Below are 17846 nucleotides of genomic sequence, written 5' to 3'. Positions count from 1 at the left end.
CTCGTCAAAGGTGTACTGTTGAGGATGCATTACACAACTGAGGTGCAACAACTGTCTGGTGGTAACAGATGATTAATGATGACAGCTAGTTGTTAGGGCTTTTGACATGTTTACAAACAACCCCCGATAAAATAGGAGTATTCAAACCTATCTCACCGCCCCCATCCCAATTATGCAATCAGCAAGATGCTTGGCAAGACATCAAGATTTACTTCATAGTTCACAGAATCGTAAGCAGCCCCCCCCCCCCCCAAAAAAAAAAAAGAGAGAAAAATGTCAGCAATGATAAAGTTGTATGACAAGAAAGCACTGGAGGATAGAGCAACAGATCACCAAAGGGAAAGTTGATTTTTAAAATCACATATCACAAAGGTCACAATTTGTTTGAATACATACATCCCTACGATGCCCTCATGGTTAAATGTAAATATGATCGTGATAGGTAACACTCCATATTTGGAGAGAAAGTTACTGCACTTCTCTCACGAGACTAACTTTCTTACCGAGTGTTGCAAAGTTATAGACATATTGTTTTTGCACATATTTGATTAAAGGCACAGGAAACTATATTTTCTAAACTTAATGAGCATCACTGCCGAAGCTACAAATAGCCTATAAATCTTGACTTTACAGTAACTGCTTTCATGGCATTCATTGTCAAGACAATGAATTATCCTTTCCTTTTTCAGCTTCATGGGTGTGAGATCAAGAATAAAGTCATATGTATTGTGGCTACAGGTAACAATGAAAGGGGACAGGGGATACATATCAGCTTACCTATGAATGCATAAAAAATACTCGGCTGTATTTGGTTGGAATCATCAAAATCTCCCAGGATGATTTCATTGAATTCAACAAATGATTACTTGATTAAATCACTGGAATGACGGCAATCAGCTTAAAATGAAAAATTTAGACTTTGTGCACAATGGCTCTTTTTGTTTCCTTCCACACCAACTGGTTCCTCCAAATGAAACTTACACAAAATTTTAAATTTGCAAGTCGGTGATTGTGGAATGATAAAAAGGATAATCGTCTTAAGAAAGTGACACACTTCATTTTGGCAGCACTCCATGCCCACATCCAATGCAACTTAACCCAGCTCTAATCACTCACATAAATTTCATACATGAATGATTAATGGCATTATCTATTCTCATGATGCCTACATCTTTGGCAAACGTGATATGACAACTTTTTTCTCTGAAGGCTGCCCTCAAGTGACTGATTTCGGAGAGAAGTGGGAAGCCAGGATAATTCGATTCTCACCAAGTATGAATCAGCAAGAAAAGTTAACAGACGGGTTTCCTTTCCAGAAATTTATTGCGCTTTCCTGTGAGATTTCCAGTGAAATTCCCAACTCAGCGGACTTTTGCCTCTTTTCATTTACTACTGCCCTCTTTCCTTTCACACCACTGACAGAGAGGGGGCTTTGGATGGACTACGTAAATATAACCAAACTCTGACACCTTAAGTCTCTCAGAGCCACCATCTCAAACTCCTACTAACATTATGCATATACAGCCTATTAATGGCGTTAAAGGTATTAGCCCACTTTTGTAAACCTGCAGCAATTGGTCTCATAGTTAGCATGGAGTTTGGGTATGATTGCAGTAACACCTGTGCAAAATTTCGTTCCAATTAGTCCATTACTTTCATAAAAATAAATGAAAATGCACCGTATGCATGCGTATAACGCTCGCTAGCTCCGGTCCACGTACGTACTACATGCATGCGAATCATGTGTAAGTTACATGTACGTAGCTAGCCCGCGCTCGTAATTCGATTTTGGGTCAGGTTGACCCGGTTTGAAAATTGATTTTAAAACGATGATTTTCTCTCTTTTATCGAATGGTATAGACAAATAGCAACAGGTGAGGTATGTTACTGTTATAACTTGTACTTGAAGTCATATTGGACCTGTTTTATGCAGTTTTGATTTTCGTGGGTTTGCAAATGTGGGCTAATACCTTTAAGAGGGTTAAGAGGCAAAGACCCTCTTTCTCAACATGATCTACATACAAGGAAGGATGGTAAACATAACATTTTCCTAATGTTTACTTTTAACTGTACACTGCACTGATTGTGGCTGCTTAAATTCATTGATAATGCTCATGTACACTCCCAGCTGACTACAGAAGCACAGCGTGTGATTGGTTGCAATCATCTTTTCTGTTGGTGACAGTCCCGTGGTCATAACCCATCATAGCAATAATGTATGCATTAGTGAGAATCTCCTGATAAACTATATATATAATTGCAAGTTTTCCTTACATTTTGCAGCTGTATGAGGCAGGCATAAAGGACTGTGTACTGGTAAGGTTTACCGTACTCAAAATTCTTATTCCAGTACATGAAATTCATGTTTGTAATTTCTCGTCACTAAATGTGGTTTTGAAGAAGTTTCTGTGTAACACTTGAAGTTCAAATTATGCCAAATACTTCAGGCTCAGCTGTGTATTCAAGTGATGAAAACATCAATTCGACAGTTTCTCTTATACTCTGTGAACATGATGAAAACCCCATTGTGGCATCTACAAAAAAAGGAAATAGCTGCATTTAGATGATGAATCACACACACAATGCAAAGTACACTGATGTGGTAGTATCCTAAAATTGGAAAGCTGCAAAATTCGAATTTTTCTGGATTAACTTCAATATCATTCAATGCCAGGTGATGGGAAATGGGAGATTTTGTGCGCCCCACCAAAAATTCCTGCACAGAAGTGTGAAAATGTCATTAGTCTGGGGGAAAGGAAATATTCGTCTTATCTAATGAAGATGTAAATCTAGCCAATTCAACCACATTCATACACACACTTTGACATACTTACACATATGAAAGGGAGATTTTTCATCCACAAAAAGTTATTTCTGTTGGAAGGAGTGAAAGGACTGAAACAGCACATTAAATCTTTGAGCTGAGTCAGGCAATAATGTTAGAAATATTTAAAAGTACCTTCTTTCTCTTCTTATGGCTGAGTTGATCTCATTAGCATCGCCATTACTTTCATTAATATCAGAGTAAGTTGGCCTAAGTTATCAAAATGTAAATAGCACCATACAAAGTCATGTATTAGAGAATCTGTGAACTTCTCCCCTTATCCTCAAAGTCAACCCTGGTATCTTACCTTTTAATTCTTGCCTGCAATTCAAGAAGCAAATGATCAGGCAAACAATTAGCTCATACAAAATAAAAACAAATTGCAATCAACAGTGCCTCAAGAAGTACTCCTCTTTTTGCTTACATTTTTCTCTGATTTTTCCAGTGGGTGAGATGTGACCAATTCATGTTTCACACTGGTAGGTCTGCAAAGAAAATGAGAATGAAATAAAACTGATTAAACTCACATGAATTAACACATCAAAGGCATCTCACTGTGATATCATATATCACTGCTGTGTTATATCAGCTCCATTTTTTCATGTTCCAAATTCTCATGTTCACCATTTACTAAAACACGTATCAATGTGTTGCACCAGGTAACAACAGAAGGTAACAACAGAAGGTTTAAAGTTTACAAGGGTACATTACGCTCATAATGATGTCCCATTGCCGGGAGTGAACTTTGCAGCAGGTATGAAATAGATGAAACAAAATAGACAACAGAGAGAATGTGACAGCAACACAGTGTTTGGCAGTTTACCCTGCCTATATCGTAGGTCAGTTAAGATAAATGTTCCAACATGGATATGCATTTGTGGGGCTAGGCAAGCAAGCATTTTTTTTTTCTTTTTTTTTTCTATTTTGGTAGTCATGAAAATTCATACAATTCCACTTCAATAATTTCAGGAAATTGATGGTCAAGATGTTTGCCATAGAATAGTTTCTCATTTAAACATGCACAGTGGGCAAGTAAAACTACTGTGCAATGGAATCAAACGGGAGTAAAAGATGGATCTAAATTGGGCCACCAAACAAAAATGGTTCAGGTGGATTCCCTAAAGTGAGGTAAAAGCACTAAGCATTACGGATTAGCGTCTTGTGTTTTGCAAAGGCTTTCCAGGTGGTTCAAGGGGCTTAATTTGGGTCAGCAGCAAAAACAGGGTATAGGAGCGTGATTCTACGGGTCAGCGAGGAGTCAAACTCACATCCCGACTGTGTTCTCTGACTGATAAACGCGACTCGCTTCACTACTCACCCTATCAGCAAGGTACAAATTCATTTAAAGCCCTCATCCCACCCAAATTGGCAACAATAACAGCTGGAAATTCTATTACAATGCCCGCTCCTGTCTGCAGTCGAGGAAAAGCCACATTACCATTACATTAGCTGGCCAATTAAAAATCTCTCCCCTTTCTGCCTATTCAAATGTGACTCTTCCCACCCCCTACAAATAAAGAGGAACAGACATTACATAATACTAGTTGACTCATTGCAACACGCTGTTTAATTAAAACACGATACACAAAATTTTATACTAGCTTCACCATGCATTTTTTTTTCCACTACACTAAATTATACTGCTGACAGATATTGTAAACTCCTAGCTATTTCTTCTACTCCTCCTCCCTATATTCTGAAGTAAATTTGCATTATTATCACACAAATTGTCTAGACCTGGTATAAGCCAGCTCTCTGAAAAGAGACAAGGGGATCAATTGATAGAAAAGAGGTGCAAATGAGATTGACTTTTGTGATGACATACTGGATTTAGGAAAGTGGGTGGAGGTGGAAAGAATGAGAGATGAGATGTAGGGAAGAGAAGAGGTTGCAGGTTTCAGGTATCGCACATAACACAGGGTTTGGTGTAGACTCTTCTAATAAGCTCTAGACGAGTTGCAAGCTTTTTTCTTAAAGTATCATAATAATCCAATAGACATGATGGAAGCGTCTCTCTGTATGCATGCATTCATCCTTAAAAACAAAAATAACATATAAACCACCGAGCAACCAACCAGCAAGGGTAACAAAATCCAGGATTATGTTTAAGGCGTGTCTTTAACCTTCAAAACTTTTTCCCCCCAACATCAGGAAGGGAATAACACATACTGCAATACTTCAAACAAATTGGTCAACATACAAACAAACAGACAAACAAAGATACACACATATACACATACGTGCTAACACACACAAACACACACACACACACACACACTGACATGTTTTAAAAAAGAGAAACTGTGAGTCTGTTCCAAGTAAACAGGAGCTCCTCACCCTGAAAGGTACTTGACCGAAAGGTCACGGGCATTCGGAGAAGGAAAACAAATTAGACGAGGGGAAGCTGCTGTTAACAGCAATCGCGCTGCGGCTCTGAAATCACTGCACCAAGTTGTCAGTGCTGTGCCTACACTCCCTTTAAGAGGTCTTGAACTTTCACATGATGAACCATGAAGAGACACATGCTGAATACTCCTAATAGCCATTCAGCTATTACTTGCACATAAACCACCATTAAATCAAAAGTAGCTTCTGTGATAAAATGTTTCAGCGACAACAACGACAAAGAAAAAAAACCTGTCAAAGCTTTCCATGAATGATTGATTGTGCAGTGTATCCCAAGAGCACACAGCTCTTTCTTCTGGGATTTACAAGACCAGAATAGTAAGTAAACAGATCTACAAAAAGCTCCACTCTGAAGACTTCTACTGTAAATACATGGATTTGTGGAAAAATGTGGTGTGCGTGACTTTTCTTTTTCTCATCCAGGAGCAAAATCATATCTAGCTTTCGCAGGTACCGAGAGTGCTGAATTTAAAATGGGACTGTTATGAGGCATCACTAAGATTGTGTTTCAAATTAAGCATCCTTACCGTGTAAATGCAAAATGAAATCGTGGACAGTGATTTGATCATGTTTAAATTGAGGGTCCGGAAGTGTTTTCCAATCGCGACGGTGTGAACGTAGTAATTGACCTCCGATTGTGTTTTTGGGAGCAGAGCTTACGGTGACCTTTCAACCTCCTCCGCAAAAAGACCGCGTTCCTCAAACGTTTGCGCTGCAGTCAAAGTGCGTGCTACTAACAGCTCAAGAGATGGGAACTTGAAAAGAAGCCAAACCGCCCCTCCTAGCTCTGAAATTCGAAATCGCAGAAATTGTGAAGCCTTCCTGGGTCAAGTGAACAAACAATGATTCAAATCGTAATTGCAATCCGGTTTGTAATCCAGCATTCAAATTAAGCACTCTCGATACGTATGAAAAGCAAGGATAGTCTTTTCCTGACTTTTGCAAAAATGTTATATTCACATGTGTTGATAATTAAGAAAAAGGAAAATTTGTATTCCTATCCTGACACAAAACACACTTTTGTTGCAGAAGAAATCCAGCACAATTAAAAGTTAGTCTGGGAAGAAAGAGAGAAATTTTATGAGCACAGCAGTGAAAAAAAAAAATCAGATAAAAATTACAGAAGTGATTAAATACGAAGTTTTGGCTAATTTTTGCAAAACAGTTCTCAAAAACAGTTGTTGTGAAAATATGCAAACGAGTGAGCTGATTGTCATCGCCTCACAACTTTTCAGTGATTATGTTTTTAAAAAATCCACTGTTTTTCCACTTTAAAAGTGAAAAAATATATTCTTCCAGGCTGAATAACTTTAAAATAACGATCAGTAAGATAAACAATGATTTGAGACTTGGGTATAATTGCATTTGAACAAGAAAACACACACACAAAAAGTTATATACAAACTATATAATGCCTTCTTATAGGCCCTTCAATAAGAAAAACATTGCTAACAAACAAACAAAATAAAAGAGGAACTCCTTTAAACACTTGTTAGCTATTAAATGAAATTCTGGAAAATACATCAGTGAAGAGCAAATAACAACTTCTTAAACTTTCTTTTGAGAAGCTGATCCATATTTGTTTGTTACTCAGCCACACACGGAGGTCAACTTGCACTATCTAGACCACAACACTGACAAAGTTCATTAACCACAATCTCGGGTCCCCAATGAAATGTGACCTGGAAAATTTTACAATGTAGTCAAGATTTAACTTGTGCAGTTCTAGCCTGAATACCGAGTCCGGTTGAAAGCTGAGTTGGCCAGTTGCTACTTCAAATTGTCTTACCCCCAAATGAGCACATAAACAGACAGACGTGGCAAAGAAACTATCAAGCAATAAGAATAAAGGTAAAACTTAGTTTCCATATATATATATGCCTGCAGAAACTGCCTATTTTTGCTCTGAAATGGACACATTCAGATATGCATAAGAAATGTGTGAAATACTGTAAACTGAAGAATGTTCGCATGCATTTTAATTTCGCAAATTTCGTAAACCAAAATATGCAAAATTAAAATGCACGTGAATGTTCTTTTCTGCCTTATATGCATTGTATGCAAGTGACAATTTCATGCCGCAAAAATACCTTGGTTTTAGTAATGCTGTGACAATGTAATTTCAAATTCAAATTCAAATGGTGGTAGATGAATTTTGAGCCCTTCCGAGAACTTTGCTTTTTTAAAAAAATAAATGTACCTCTCATTCTAAAAAACAACAACATCAAAAATATCTAGTTATAGAAAGAACAAGAAAGTCCTTCATTCGCTTATTTGATGCACTTGAGAAGTGAAAGGTGAATAAAATCCAATGAGCAATCATTTGAGGTACCGGTATCATCAAAGTACTATTGCTGACAAGACAAATACTACAAAGAGAGAATTTTGGATATCATATAAGTCAGACACCATAGTCCTAGAAGCCCATTAGTATAAGATGACTATGTTCTCAGTAATATTCTTCTTTACAAATATGTTTCTAGAGACCACAATGATATATTGACGATAGAAAACATTCTGAAAAATAGATACCGGGTACATTTTCAAGTACAGCATTTCATGTGTGTGATCTACATGTCACATAGATACGGTAAACAAAATTTGTCTTCAATAATTTCTAATGACTACCAGTAAGTTTCAACGAAATAAACTGATTAATTGCTTGTTAAAAATTGGTTGAAAATCAAGTCCGTAGAGTGAGTTTCTTTTGCTTGGTTGTATTCATCATTGGTGTTTGTTATTCTGAAGGGCCTTCACTGTGCACATAGAATAACAAGTTAACACCTTGGTGGCATGAGACCAACCATTGAAAGGTCAGTACTATGAATGGAATAACAATTAAATTAGTTATCATGATGTTCCAAAATGTGCCAAACTCGGGATAATTCCATGCAATCTTTGCTATGTTAAACAAGCAACAGAGCTCTTTAATGATATGCACAAAATTCAAAACCACAACATAACATGTATTCATCTATTCCTGCACATTTCATCTCATGTAGGGTGCATAATGTATGCTTCTGTCTGGGCAAAAGAAAAACTTATGGCAGAAGCTTGAAAATTTTTTAGAGTGCATTTTCGAGAAACTTCGAACAGATTTCTATCTGTTTATACGGCCAATATTGAGCGTAATGATGGAAACAAAGTCCCCAAAGTGTTAACATATCTGTCAAACTCTGGCAGTTGGTTATTTTATGAGAGCAGCTGGCACATTAGAGGTGGCTATTTCAAGCAGTTTACTCCTTACACTCTCTTTTGTTTTCCTCCCCTCCCCTCATTTTACAGTTTTGTTAGGTCACTAACTTTTTTCTGGTACCACTACGCACAGTGAATGGTACTGGCAGACCATGGGGTGGAATGTCCTCGGCAAGTCTGCCTTAGGGGTCATTCACAATTATCAACATTTTCACAAGTGTACAAACCATACACTTTTCAAGACCCCCCCCCCCCTCCCCCCCAAAAGTGTACGAAGAAAATGTTGATTTTTTCCCCCACATTTTATAGCTACGGTCACAAAGGTCCTTGCGAACGCCGTACGAAGGACTAATTTGTACAGCCACAATGGGACAAAAATCATTCGTATGGCGTTCGCAGGGCCATTTGTGACCGTAGCTTTATTTTCACTGTGTTCAGTTCTTGCTTGGTCTGTTTTTTTTTCCAGTTTGTTTCCCTCCTTAGTTCTTGCTTGGTCTGCCTTTCTTCAGTTTGTGTCCCTCCTCATCCTGGTGCTTCAGCAGTCGATACCGAGTGGGATACTTCTGGTCACACACTGGGCATCTGTGGCTGGCCTTGTCCTGATTGGCATCCCTCAAAGCACGTACTCCACCGTGGATCAATTTGGTGTGCTTCTCTTCATCGGCTTTGCTGGTGAAAATGTATCTGAAAGTAAAGGAAAGAGAAGGCCACATTAGTTTCTGTATTTAGAGCACAAGATCAGGAGGGCAGAAATATGCAGAAATAATGTGCCCATGGGGCAATTAATACACTGCTGGGAGATAGAAGTGTAATAATTTGAATAGCCACAGCTAGGATGAAAAAGTCACTATTATAAAATTATATATATCTGCAACAACATATTCTTCAGTCACAGTGTAGGTTACTGATTTCCAAAATGTGGTAGCCCACTGGGTTTATTTTAAAATGTAGAGCAACCACACAGTTCTGTACTATGTTCATGTATTTCAGGGCAAATCTCTTCTGTGATGGCTGGGCTATATTAAACACATAGAGTTTATTATTGCTTTGATTTTTTAAAACTCTTTCGCCCCTGTTGTCCAATGGTCTATGCATGTATTGTATCAGTAGCAATTCAATTTTTATTCCAAATATAAAAAGGAAATGAATGAGCAACAACAAAAAATGGAGAATATGAAAGATATTGAATACATGTACAGTATAATTATATTGTTTTGAATTGTGTAATTTTAACTTGTGGAAAAATGAACTCGAAATGAATAAATGAGCAACAAATAAATTGAGAATATGAAAGATATTGAATACATGTATAATTATATTATTCTGTATTGTGTAATTTCAATTTGTGGAAAATGTACTTGAAATGAAAATGAGCAACAAATAAATGGAGAATATGAAAGATAATGAATACTTGTATAATTGTGTTTAATATTTCATATTGTGTTTATATTTTGATTTGTGGAAAAATTAACTTGAAATGAACTTGAAATGAACTTGAATGAGCAACTAACTAGGAACTTTAGTCCATATTTCAAGATTGTATAGACTTCTGTGTTCTGTGAAAACACACCAGTGCAGAGAAAATAAAACTAGTGGTGTGCTGAGAAACCTATTCAAAAATGAACTATAGATCACTGATATCATATACAGTGTCTTTTATTCACACTGCATATGACATTAAACAGTAGTAAGTAAAGAAAAAAATTTATTAGAAATTATATGCAGCACAATAATCATACCTGCAGTGAGTGCAGCTGCGAGCTTCAAAGTTCTTCAAGTGCTGATCTGGACTACTGAAGGCCAACGATCTTTCCAGCTGGCGGAGTGTCTTGTAATGGCCTGGGTGTTCAGGGTCAGGGGTTATTGGAGGGAACAGCCATTTGTCACCACTTGGCATCTTCCACACTTTTGAAGCCCGGACTCCATCTTCCATGCACTTACATGTGCTTTCTCCACAACTGCCCTTGCGGAAGCACACAAAGCCACTTCTCCTGTCCATATGCGCAGAGATGTACTTCCACTCATCATGGGCCTCAGACAAATCTGAAGACTCCCGGATTCCACGTAGACTGGAGTGGAACATGTTCCGAACAACAGTGTATGTCCCATTTTCATCACCTGCGTTGGGTAACACAGCTTTAGAAGTGATCCTGAATCCATCGTGGACTCTCCCATCCCAGTACATGTTCAGACGGTTCAGAGCATTTTCGAACACAATTGTCTCCTTTTCCAACTTCTCGTCAGGTGAAATACTCTGAAGAGCAGGTGGAACCGTCTCACCTGGCAGGCATGCCGGGAGAGACACACCTGCCAGAAACTTCGACAATGGAGACCAGAGGTGCTCAATTGGATTGTAGCGAGAGAGACCAGCTGGCATGCACGTACTGATCAACATGTCATACTTTCCCTCCTTCCAAAGCTTACCAAGGAAGAATTCATTCAGATTCGTTTTAGGTGTCCAATCTGGGCCGCCGTCAGTTACAAGTACCAAGATGGGCTTGTCTAGACTGGGATTGTCCTTCATTATCACTTTCAGATCATTCATATGGTCTTCGATAGTTGTGGAAGTGTTTTTCACAGTCCGATTGAAAACCCAGAGGGGACCAGTGGAAGGGACTTCCACCACATCTCTGCCACATTTGTCCTTAGTGCTTGGGGCTTCAGCCTCTTTCATCTGAAGTTGCAGGTAGCCATCAGGTTCGATTAGATAGCCAGGGACTGGAAAATCATGGTCAGCATAGTGTGGGGTATCATCGCCAGGAAAAAATGTTCTCAGCTGGTGGTATCTGGACACAGCTTGTCCTCCAATATGGATCTTGGCCTTGCTGTCACATGAAAATGCTACACATTCATCTGGATACATTGCACACATCTGTCGCACGTTCGAGACAGTGGCAAAATATTCATGTGCATTTGGATTGTCTTTGCTGACATCACATGACTTCGTCCCAACACGTATATCAAGTGCGTCCTTGTGTCTGGCAGCTTCCCTTGAGTTGACTCTTGCAGGCTTCATCAAGTAGTACACTTTCGTCCGCGATATAGTATCCAACCCCTCCACATTTTCCAGAAGGTGTTTGCGGACATCATCGAGGGTGACTCCACAGGAGGTTGCAGTCCCAGTTCGCCTGCGTATGTGTGCACCAAAACCATGTAGCTGTACAAAGTTCATCATCACATCAAGCAGCTGTGGGTACTTTTCTTGCAGTGGTGTTTGTCCTGATTTCTGATAGAAAAAAATGCCATCTTCTGAACCATTATCTGACTGCTGCGTGCTTGGCAAGTCCTCGGTCTTATCAACAGAATCCAGGGTTAGGACCTCATACACAAGATTGGGTCTGAATACCAACTCAACATAGTCTAGAAGAACGTAATGTCCCCCTCTGGCAACACACAGCAATGGAAACATATCCAAGAGTTCATCAACAGCATTCTTGAGATTGTCGTCTGTCAACTTGAAATGTTCAGCTAAAACATGGCCTGGTATCCCCAGCATGTCAGAGCGATGGCACATGTCCTTTAGGCTAGGGAATGAGTACAACTGCATAGCATTCAGTGGATCGAAGAGACTTTTGTCCCCATTGGATTCCATTTCGGTAATTTTCTCTACAGCTTTCTCCCAACTAAGGCCTAGAGAATTCCCGGCAAGCAGTTTATATTCAGAGTTGCCCGTCAGCCGATTGAACCTCCTGGCATTCTGTGCTCGAACACTAGCCTGCAGACTGTCAATTGCTGTTTCTAGGGCAGTCTTTGCATTGAACAGAACAGGAAGCATTTCCAGCATTTTCGTCAGTTTCTGCTGACAGGACTTAAGCTGGAGACCAAGATTCCCGCTTACTACTTTTAGTTGCGCAAGCTGTGTCAAATGGTGCGACAGTTCACTGATACTGGACTCTGCCTTCTGCTGCCTTTGTGAAACAACAGAACCTTTCTTCACAAAAATTTGCTGTTTCTGCCACGAAGCAACTAGAGGGAAATAATCTATAGCTGAAGCCGACACTGACGTCAGAGCTCTCATAAATTCTGGATGAGATTTCACGTCCTCAGTGAGTAGTTCCGTTGAAGAGATTTTCAATTTTTGACAGAGGAATGATACAGCAGTTATTTGTCCATCCAAAATGTGATTTTGAACTGTGCTTGTATTCATCTGAGAAGAACCAACCGTTTCCTCTGGCACCTGAACTGTCACAAGAACTGGCTCTTTTTCTGGCTGGCCATTGTCATGCAAATCTTGATCCACAGTTGCTGCCTGAAATAAAGACAAATCATGTTCAATGTTAGTTTTTGAAAGTGGGTCAAACATCAAGGTCAAGGGTCAAAAGTAAAAAAAAAAGTTTTGGTATAATGTGCAAGGTCTTGCTGCTGGTCATATACAATATGAAAGCCATATCTGCTCACATTCAAAAGTTATGACCAAGGTTAAAGCGGAATTAAACCCACCTATGTGCATTTTTATTATATGCAGAAAAATCAGAGAAAGAAAATGGTGAAAGTTTGAGCAATATCAGATAATCCATTCAATAGTTATCAATTTTCAAAGTTTTACCAAATCTGCGTAATGGCCACCTAGGGGATCCTTGAGTTGGCCACTGAGCCAATTTCTGTGATATGGACAACTCTCCATTCGTTTTGTACACATATTTTCACAATTTTTTTAATCAAGAGTATACATTTCCCCCTTGCTTGTTATTCTTATTCTTGCTTATTCTGTCCTTTCATAAAAATGAAAAATAGTGGTAATCTGTGTGGAGAGTTGTCCAAACTCTAATACACTGATATTAGGAGAGTTGCCAAAATCAAGGATCCTCATAGGTGGCCATAACGCAAATTCTTATAGCAAAACATTGAAAATTGATAACTTGAAAAGATATCCGATTTTGATGTATAAAAAAAAAAATCACCATTTTCTTTCTCTAATTTTTCTGCATATATATATTGAATGCAGATAGATGTCCGAGTTTAATTCCCCTTTTTATAAAAAAACATATTGAGTACTTGACCACACCAAGATGTTAAAAAATTATTCAGAATTATGTACCAAAAGAAAGAAAAATATTCTGTAAAATATGAGCCCTCATTTGTCACAGTCATATGTTAGAATGGCTCGCAGGAATTTTTTAAAGGCAACATAAGCTGCTAATCCTTAAAATTGGCAACATTTAAAGATTCAAAATCACTATTATAGGTGCAAATTCGCAACTTTATATATTGGAAAGGATTGCCAAGTGTTCATATTTTTATATTGTCTACACAAATCAAGTTTCACTGAATTGTAATGAAATTAGAAAATATTTGTTGCCAATTTGATATTCATTTCCAAATGAGATGTGGTCTTGTACTCTGTGGGTTCAAGTTTCTGTGAGACAGACAGACAGACAGACAGACAGACAGAGTGGCAGACGGATGCATGAATAACGTTCCCTTCCTTTCCTGAAATAAAGCAGGAAAAGCAAAAAGAAAAAAAAAATACCCGAAATCAAATGTGCAGTTATTGGCTATATCGTGTTACTGGTCTCCAGGGACTACAAGGAGTTTGTGCCAACAATTCCTACGACTCTTTCAACTTCATTTGTACTTCAAATTTGATGTCTTAAAAACACATTAATTTTTTGTTGGAATAAAGCATACATGTAATCATTGCTCACAGAGCAAAAACATTCAACAATGCTGGTTTCGAACCCCCAATGCATCGACGAGCATAAAAATCGCTGCCCTCAATTTTAATATTGAGCTGTGCGAGATTCGCTGCCAGGGTGGGGTTGTCTACAAATATACATATCATCATTATGAATTGCGCACTGGCCGTGCACAGGACTCATTCTATTCAGATTTTTGTGTATTCATCTGTGCCACAGAAAGAATTGCCTGCCAGTGCCGTATGTAGTCCCTGGTCACATTTTCACGATAATGCCTGTTTGTTCAATAATCATGGGGGCTGAAAGTGGGGATATTTTTTATTACAATAGATCTCTACTTCTCTTGAAAAAGAGATCTGGTAGCTCCCAGCGACTAATCATAAAATTTCTAGGATGACAATATGTGCACACTACACGCCACCGTGGTGCACGGCGGCACCTTTTCCAACTTTCAAATCTTGTTCAAACAAATCTAGATCTAGATCTATACCGTATGTACACGGGAGAGAACTGGGCCCCACAACATTCAGCTCAATAAAATTAAGTTTTTCTTGCTATTGCAAGAACAATCAACAGCTTCAAAAACCCATAAACTATTCCTGGATTTTGGTATTAGCTGTTGATTATTCTTGAAATAGGAAGGAGAACTGAATTTCGAGTTTACCAAGGCCAGGGGGCCCCGAGTTCTCCCCTGTAAACGGTAGACATTACTGGTTGATCTATTACTTAGACTATTCTAGATATGTAGGCAAATTTTCCTAGAAATAGTTTGATTTTAATTTGTATCTGAATATTTTCTACATTAATGCAATTTATGATGGTGGAATATGAATTCAAATGAAATCTCTTACTTCCTCAAAATGGTCGTAAAGTGCGGCAAAAGTCATTAAAAATTGTGCGCAGAGTAATAATTGAGCGGGGCTGAGCCAGCCGCACCGCCGGCTGAGCCCGCCGGCCAGTAGCGCCGGGCGGCTGGGCCACCGGTCCGTGTTGCACTCCCAGTCCCACACTCTACAGCCTGCTTCAGGCCTGCTTCATAATCGGGGTAATTCTTCGGCATGTAAACATTGAAATACAAATTGCCATCAAAATATATGATAGAAAATCTGCCTACATACCAATAGAAAACAATTTATACACGAATCTCAAATTTTACTGAAATTAGTTACCTTTGGAACGACTTGGAAGAACGATTTGATCGTCCCCTTCTGATTTTTAACACGCTCCATCTTCAGCAGGGCTTTGTCCAGAACTTCAGTGAAGAGAACACATTGCGTAGACGCAGTGCGCCACAACTTTTGACCTTCCAACACGGCATCTGCTCGTTTCCGGTGCTCATTCACAAACACAAAAGCATTTATGAAGTTCATATATTTGTTAACGGGATTTTTGTGAACAATGCACCCTCGCTTAAGGAGGAATTCTGTTAGATTTTCCGGGTCAGTAGGTCTATTGTCCCTATTGTTCGCCATCTTTGACATTGTTTCCACGTACGTACGTACGCGCACATTTTTCTACATAATAATATAATATACCTAGATACCAAAGATCGCATGCGCGCGTATATCGACTACGCGACTTTCGGTGGCACAACTCACCAACCTTGAACATGAAGAAGGTGCGTAACTATGCATTCTTCACTCGCTGTTTCATTTCGGATCCAAAGTCGGTGATTCGTGTATTAACCGAAAGTCGTGTAGTGTGCGGGGGCCTAAGATAGCTATCTCTCGGTCATAAAGTGAAACGATGCCGCGAGAAATTGTGGGATTTTGATGGAGTGCGCGAACTATTCGGTCAGCGTGGAAAGTTTCCAGCGAGACGAGAGGCCGGGCCCGTGATCAGACGGGATGGGCGCGAGAGTATGGATCGACATTTTTTATAATTTGAAAAGCGTACGCCGGGTGCTGACCCCCTCCCCCCCAGCGTACGGTTTGTACGCTCGTGAAAATGTTGATAATTGTGAACGGCCCCTTAGTTCACCTCCGACAGTCGTCTACAATCTTCAATCCATGACATTTCCTCGTGAATGCTAGATCTCAAACTCTTTCTTTGGAAATCAACTCTGTATGAACTTTTAAAACTTGACAAGTCCCATATATATGGCATTGAAGACTCTAGTGATGATGCCAGTGAAGCAACTGTTGAACAAGATACAAGTGTGACCTGTCTCTTTGGTTACCTCATAAAGTCACAGGCATTAAAACTCACAAAACTGCAGTGTGGTAATTTGGCTATGAAAATAAACTAATATAATAAATTTGTTCGAATATCATCTCCTGACTGAATTCCACAGTCTTGGCATGTTGTGAAAATTCGAATATTTTTGTGTTGTCTGGGGCATCATACTGGGTTTTTCTGAAGTAAACCATCATGTTTAAAAGACATCTCAGCCACATATGATTACACGTTTGTTTACTTGTTTGTTTTTGTATGTTCTTAATTTACATCTGTCAAGATGGCTGGATGGGCCACATTCAGCTCCACTAACTGGTTTTCAATGGGGTCTAGTTGTCTGGACATGGGGCCGACCACTCCATCGGGTTATGCACCATGTTATTTGTGATGAATGAATAAAGCACATTTTTTTACATGCATGGGTTGTGACTCTCTCATGCACGGAACCTCCATTTGATGTCTTATTCCAGGGACAGAGTGTTTCGCCTCTACTAGAGGGGATGGATTGGTAACACACAACATCACCCAGTAAGACTCGGTTTATATATTCAAACCCAAATCCAAACCAAACCTATTTAATTGAAGGCAGAATACCGGTATGCTATGAACTGAACCATCTTGCAGCCCTTCACAACATCAAAGGCTGATTTTCTATTTTAAAAAAAAAAAAAAAAAAAATCTGCATTCATGGTTGGTCAGCCTCAGTAACTTTTGTGTGGTAGGCTTTGGAAAAAGTGGAAATATATGAAAGACAATAAGGATAAGAAGTGATATTTCACTGGAATGCTTGGAATTGTGGGACCTGAAAGATTCAAAATCAAAAGATGGTTGTTCAGCATCTTAATTAGAATTCCATATGGACAGGGCATGTATTGTCAGTTTAGAAGTAGAGAATAAAACAAAAAAGTCTCAAGTGGCACTAATGGGCATCTGGCTTCAAACTGGAAATAAGTAAGCCTTATCAGTTATACAATTATGTTCCAACAGTTTGTTACGGAGAAGATTTCATGGCGAGGCGTGTCCATGGAGACACGGCAAAAACAAGAAATGGGTGCTGCCCTCTACCTCCCAAGGAAGACGGGCTTCGGAAATTGGGGGGTCACTAAATTGATGACATCCTTTTTTACTAGGTAACATGGGTCAGCGGCAACACCAAGCATCGCCAGACCACCGTCTACCTTCACTCATGCATCTTTTTCCGCTGTTCATTAGCAAGTCCGCAGGCTGTCTTTACAGGTGTAAAAATATGCTATGGGCCTGGTCTTGGTCACAATTCAATAACAACTCCTTATGGATGTAACTTTCACAACAGCACAATAACATTTCAGGAAGCTATCTACTTTGTGAGGGTAGGATACTATATAAGCCATATATTTAGCAAGTCATTAGGAATACAGTCCATCTAAGGCAACCCGAGTAAAACAATGCTTTGCTCGGGTTTTCGACACCGTTTTGTCTCACCAGCCAAGCTTCTTATCTGCACAGTTAATCCCTTGTACAAACATTGACCTATGACAGAAGAAAGTACTCCTTTGAATCCATGTAATACACGAGTGGCAAAATTGATCTAATTGGCAAAGGGTCTGGAATTCAGACTACCCTTCTCTAGA

At 39.1% G+C, this 17846-nt stretch overlaps 2 protein-coding genes across 2 annotated transcripts in view; both read right to left on the bottom strand.

The window, feature by feature from the left end:
• LOC139737465 (proteasome maturation protein-like) overlaps positions 1 to 17846 on the bottom strand; it is a 71129-nt gene that overhangs the window by 35624 nt on the left and 17659 nt on the right. Inside the window, exon 3 of the mRNA XM_071648141.1 lies at positions 3249 to 3309. Coding sequence (XP_071504242.1) covers positions 3249 to 3309 — 61 coding nt within the window. The remainder of the gene's footprint in view (positions 1 to 3248; positions 3310 to 17846) is intronic.
• On the bottom strand, positions 8860 to 16581 carry LOC139737423 (uncharacterized). The gene is made up of 5 exons (XM_071648098.1): positions 16507 to 16581; positions 15231 to 15395; positions 12588 to 12674; positions 10165 to 12281; positions 8860 to 9109 (listed from the first exon to the last, which is right to left on the bottom strand). The coding sequence occupies exons 1-5, from the start codon at positions 16579 to 16581 to the stop codon at positions 8905 to 8907; spliced, it is 2649 nt and encodes an 882-aa protein (XP_071504199.1). The 3' UTR covers positions 8860 to 8904.

Source organism: Diadema antillarum, unplaced genomic scaffold, assembly GCF_040938485.1.
Source record: "Diadema antillarum isolate AM-2024a unplaced genomic scaffold, OU_Dant_1.0 seq00000693_RagTag, whole genome shotgun sequence".
Taxonomy (NCBI): domain Eukaryota; kingdom Metazoa; phylum Echinodermata; class Echinoidea; order Diadematoida; family Diadematidae; genus Diadema; species Diadema antillarum.
This window is presented reverse-complemented; position numbering and strand designations above follow the sequence as displayed.

What these genes read in the sequence shown, in the direction of transcription:
- LOC139737423 (XM_071648098.1), bottom strand. Translation starts at nt 16,581, where the DNA reads ATGTCCAGACAACTAGACCCCATTGAAAACCAGTTAGTGGAGCTGAAT. An exon ending in ATCCAGCCATCTTGACAGAT is followed by an intron (nt 15,396 to 16,506) that starts GTAAATTAAGAA and finishes TTTGTGAATGAG; the next exon opens with CACCGGAAACGAGCAGATGC. An exon ending in TTCAGGTGCCAGAGGAAACG is followed by an intron (nt 12,282 to 12,587) that starts GTTGGTTCTTCT and finishes CATTTGACACAG; the next exon opens with CTTGCGCAACTAAAAGTAGT.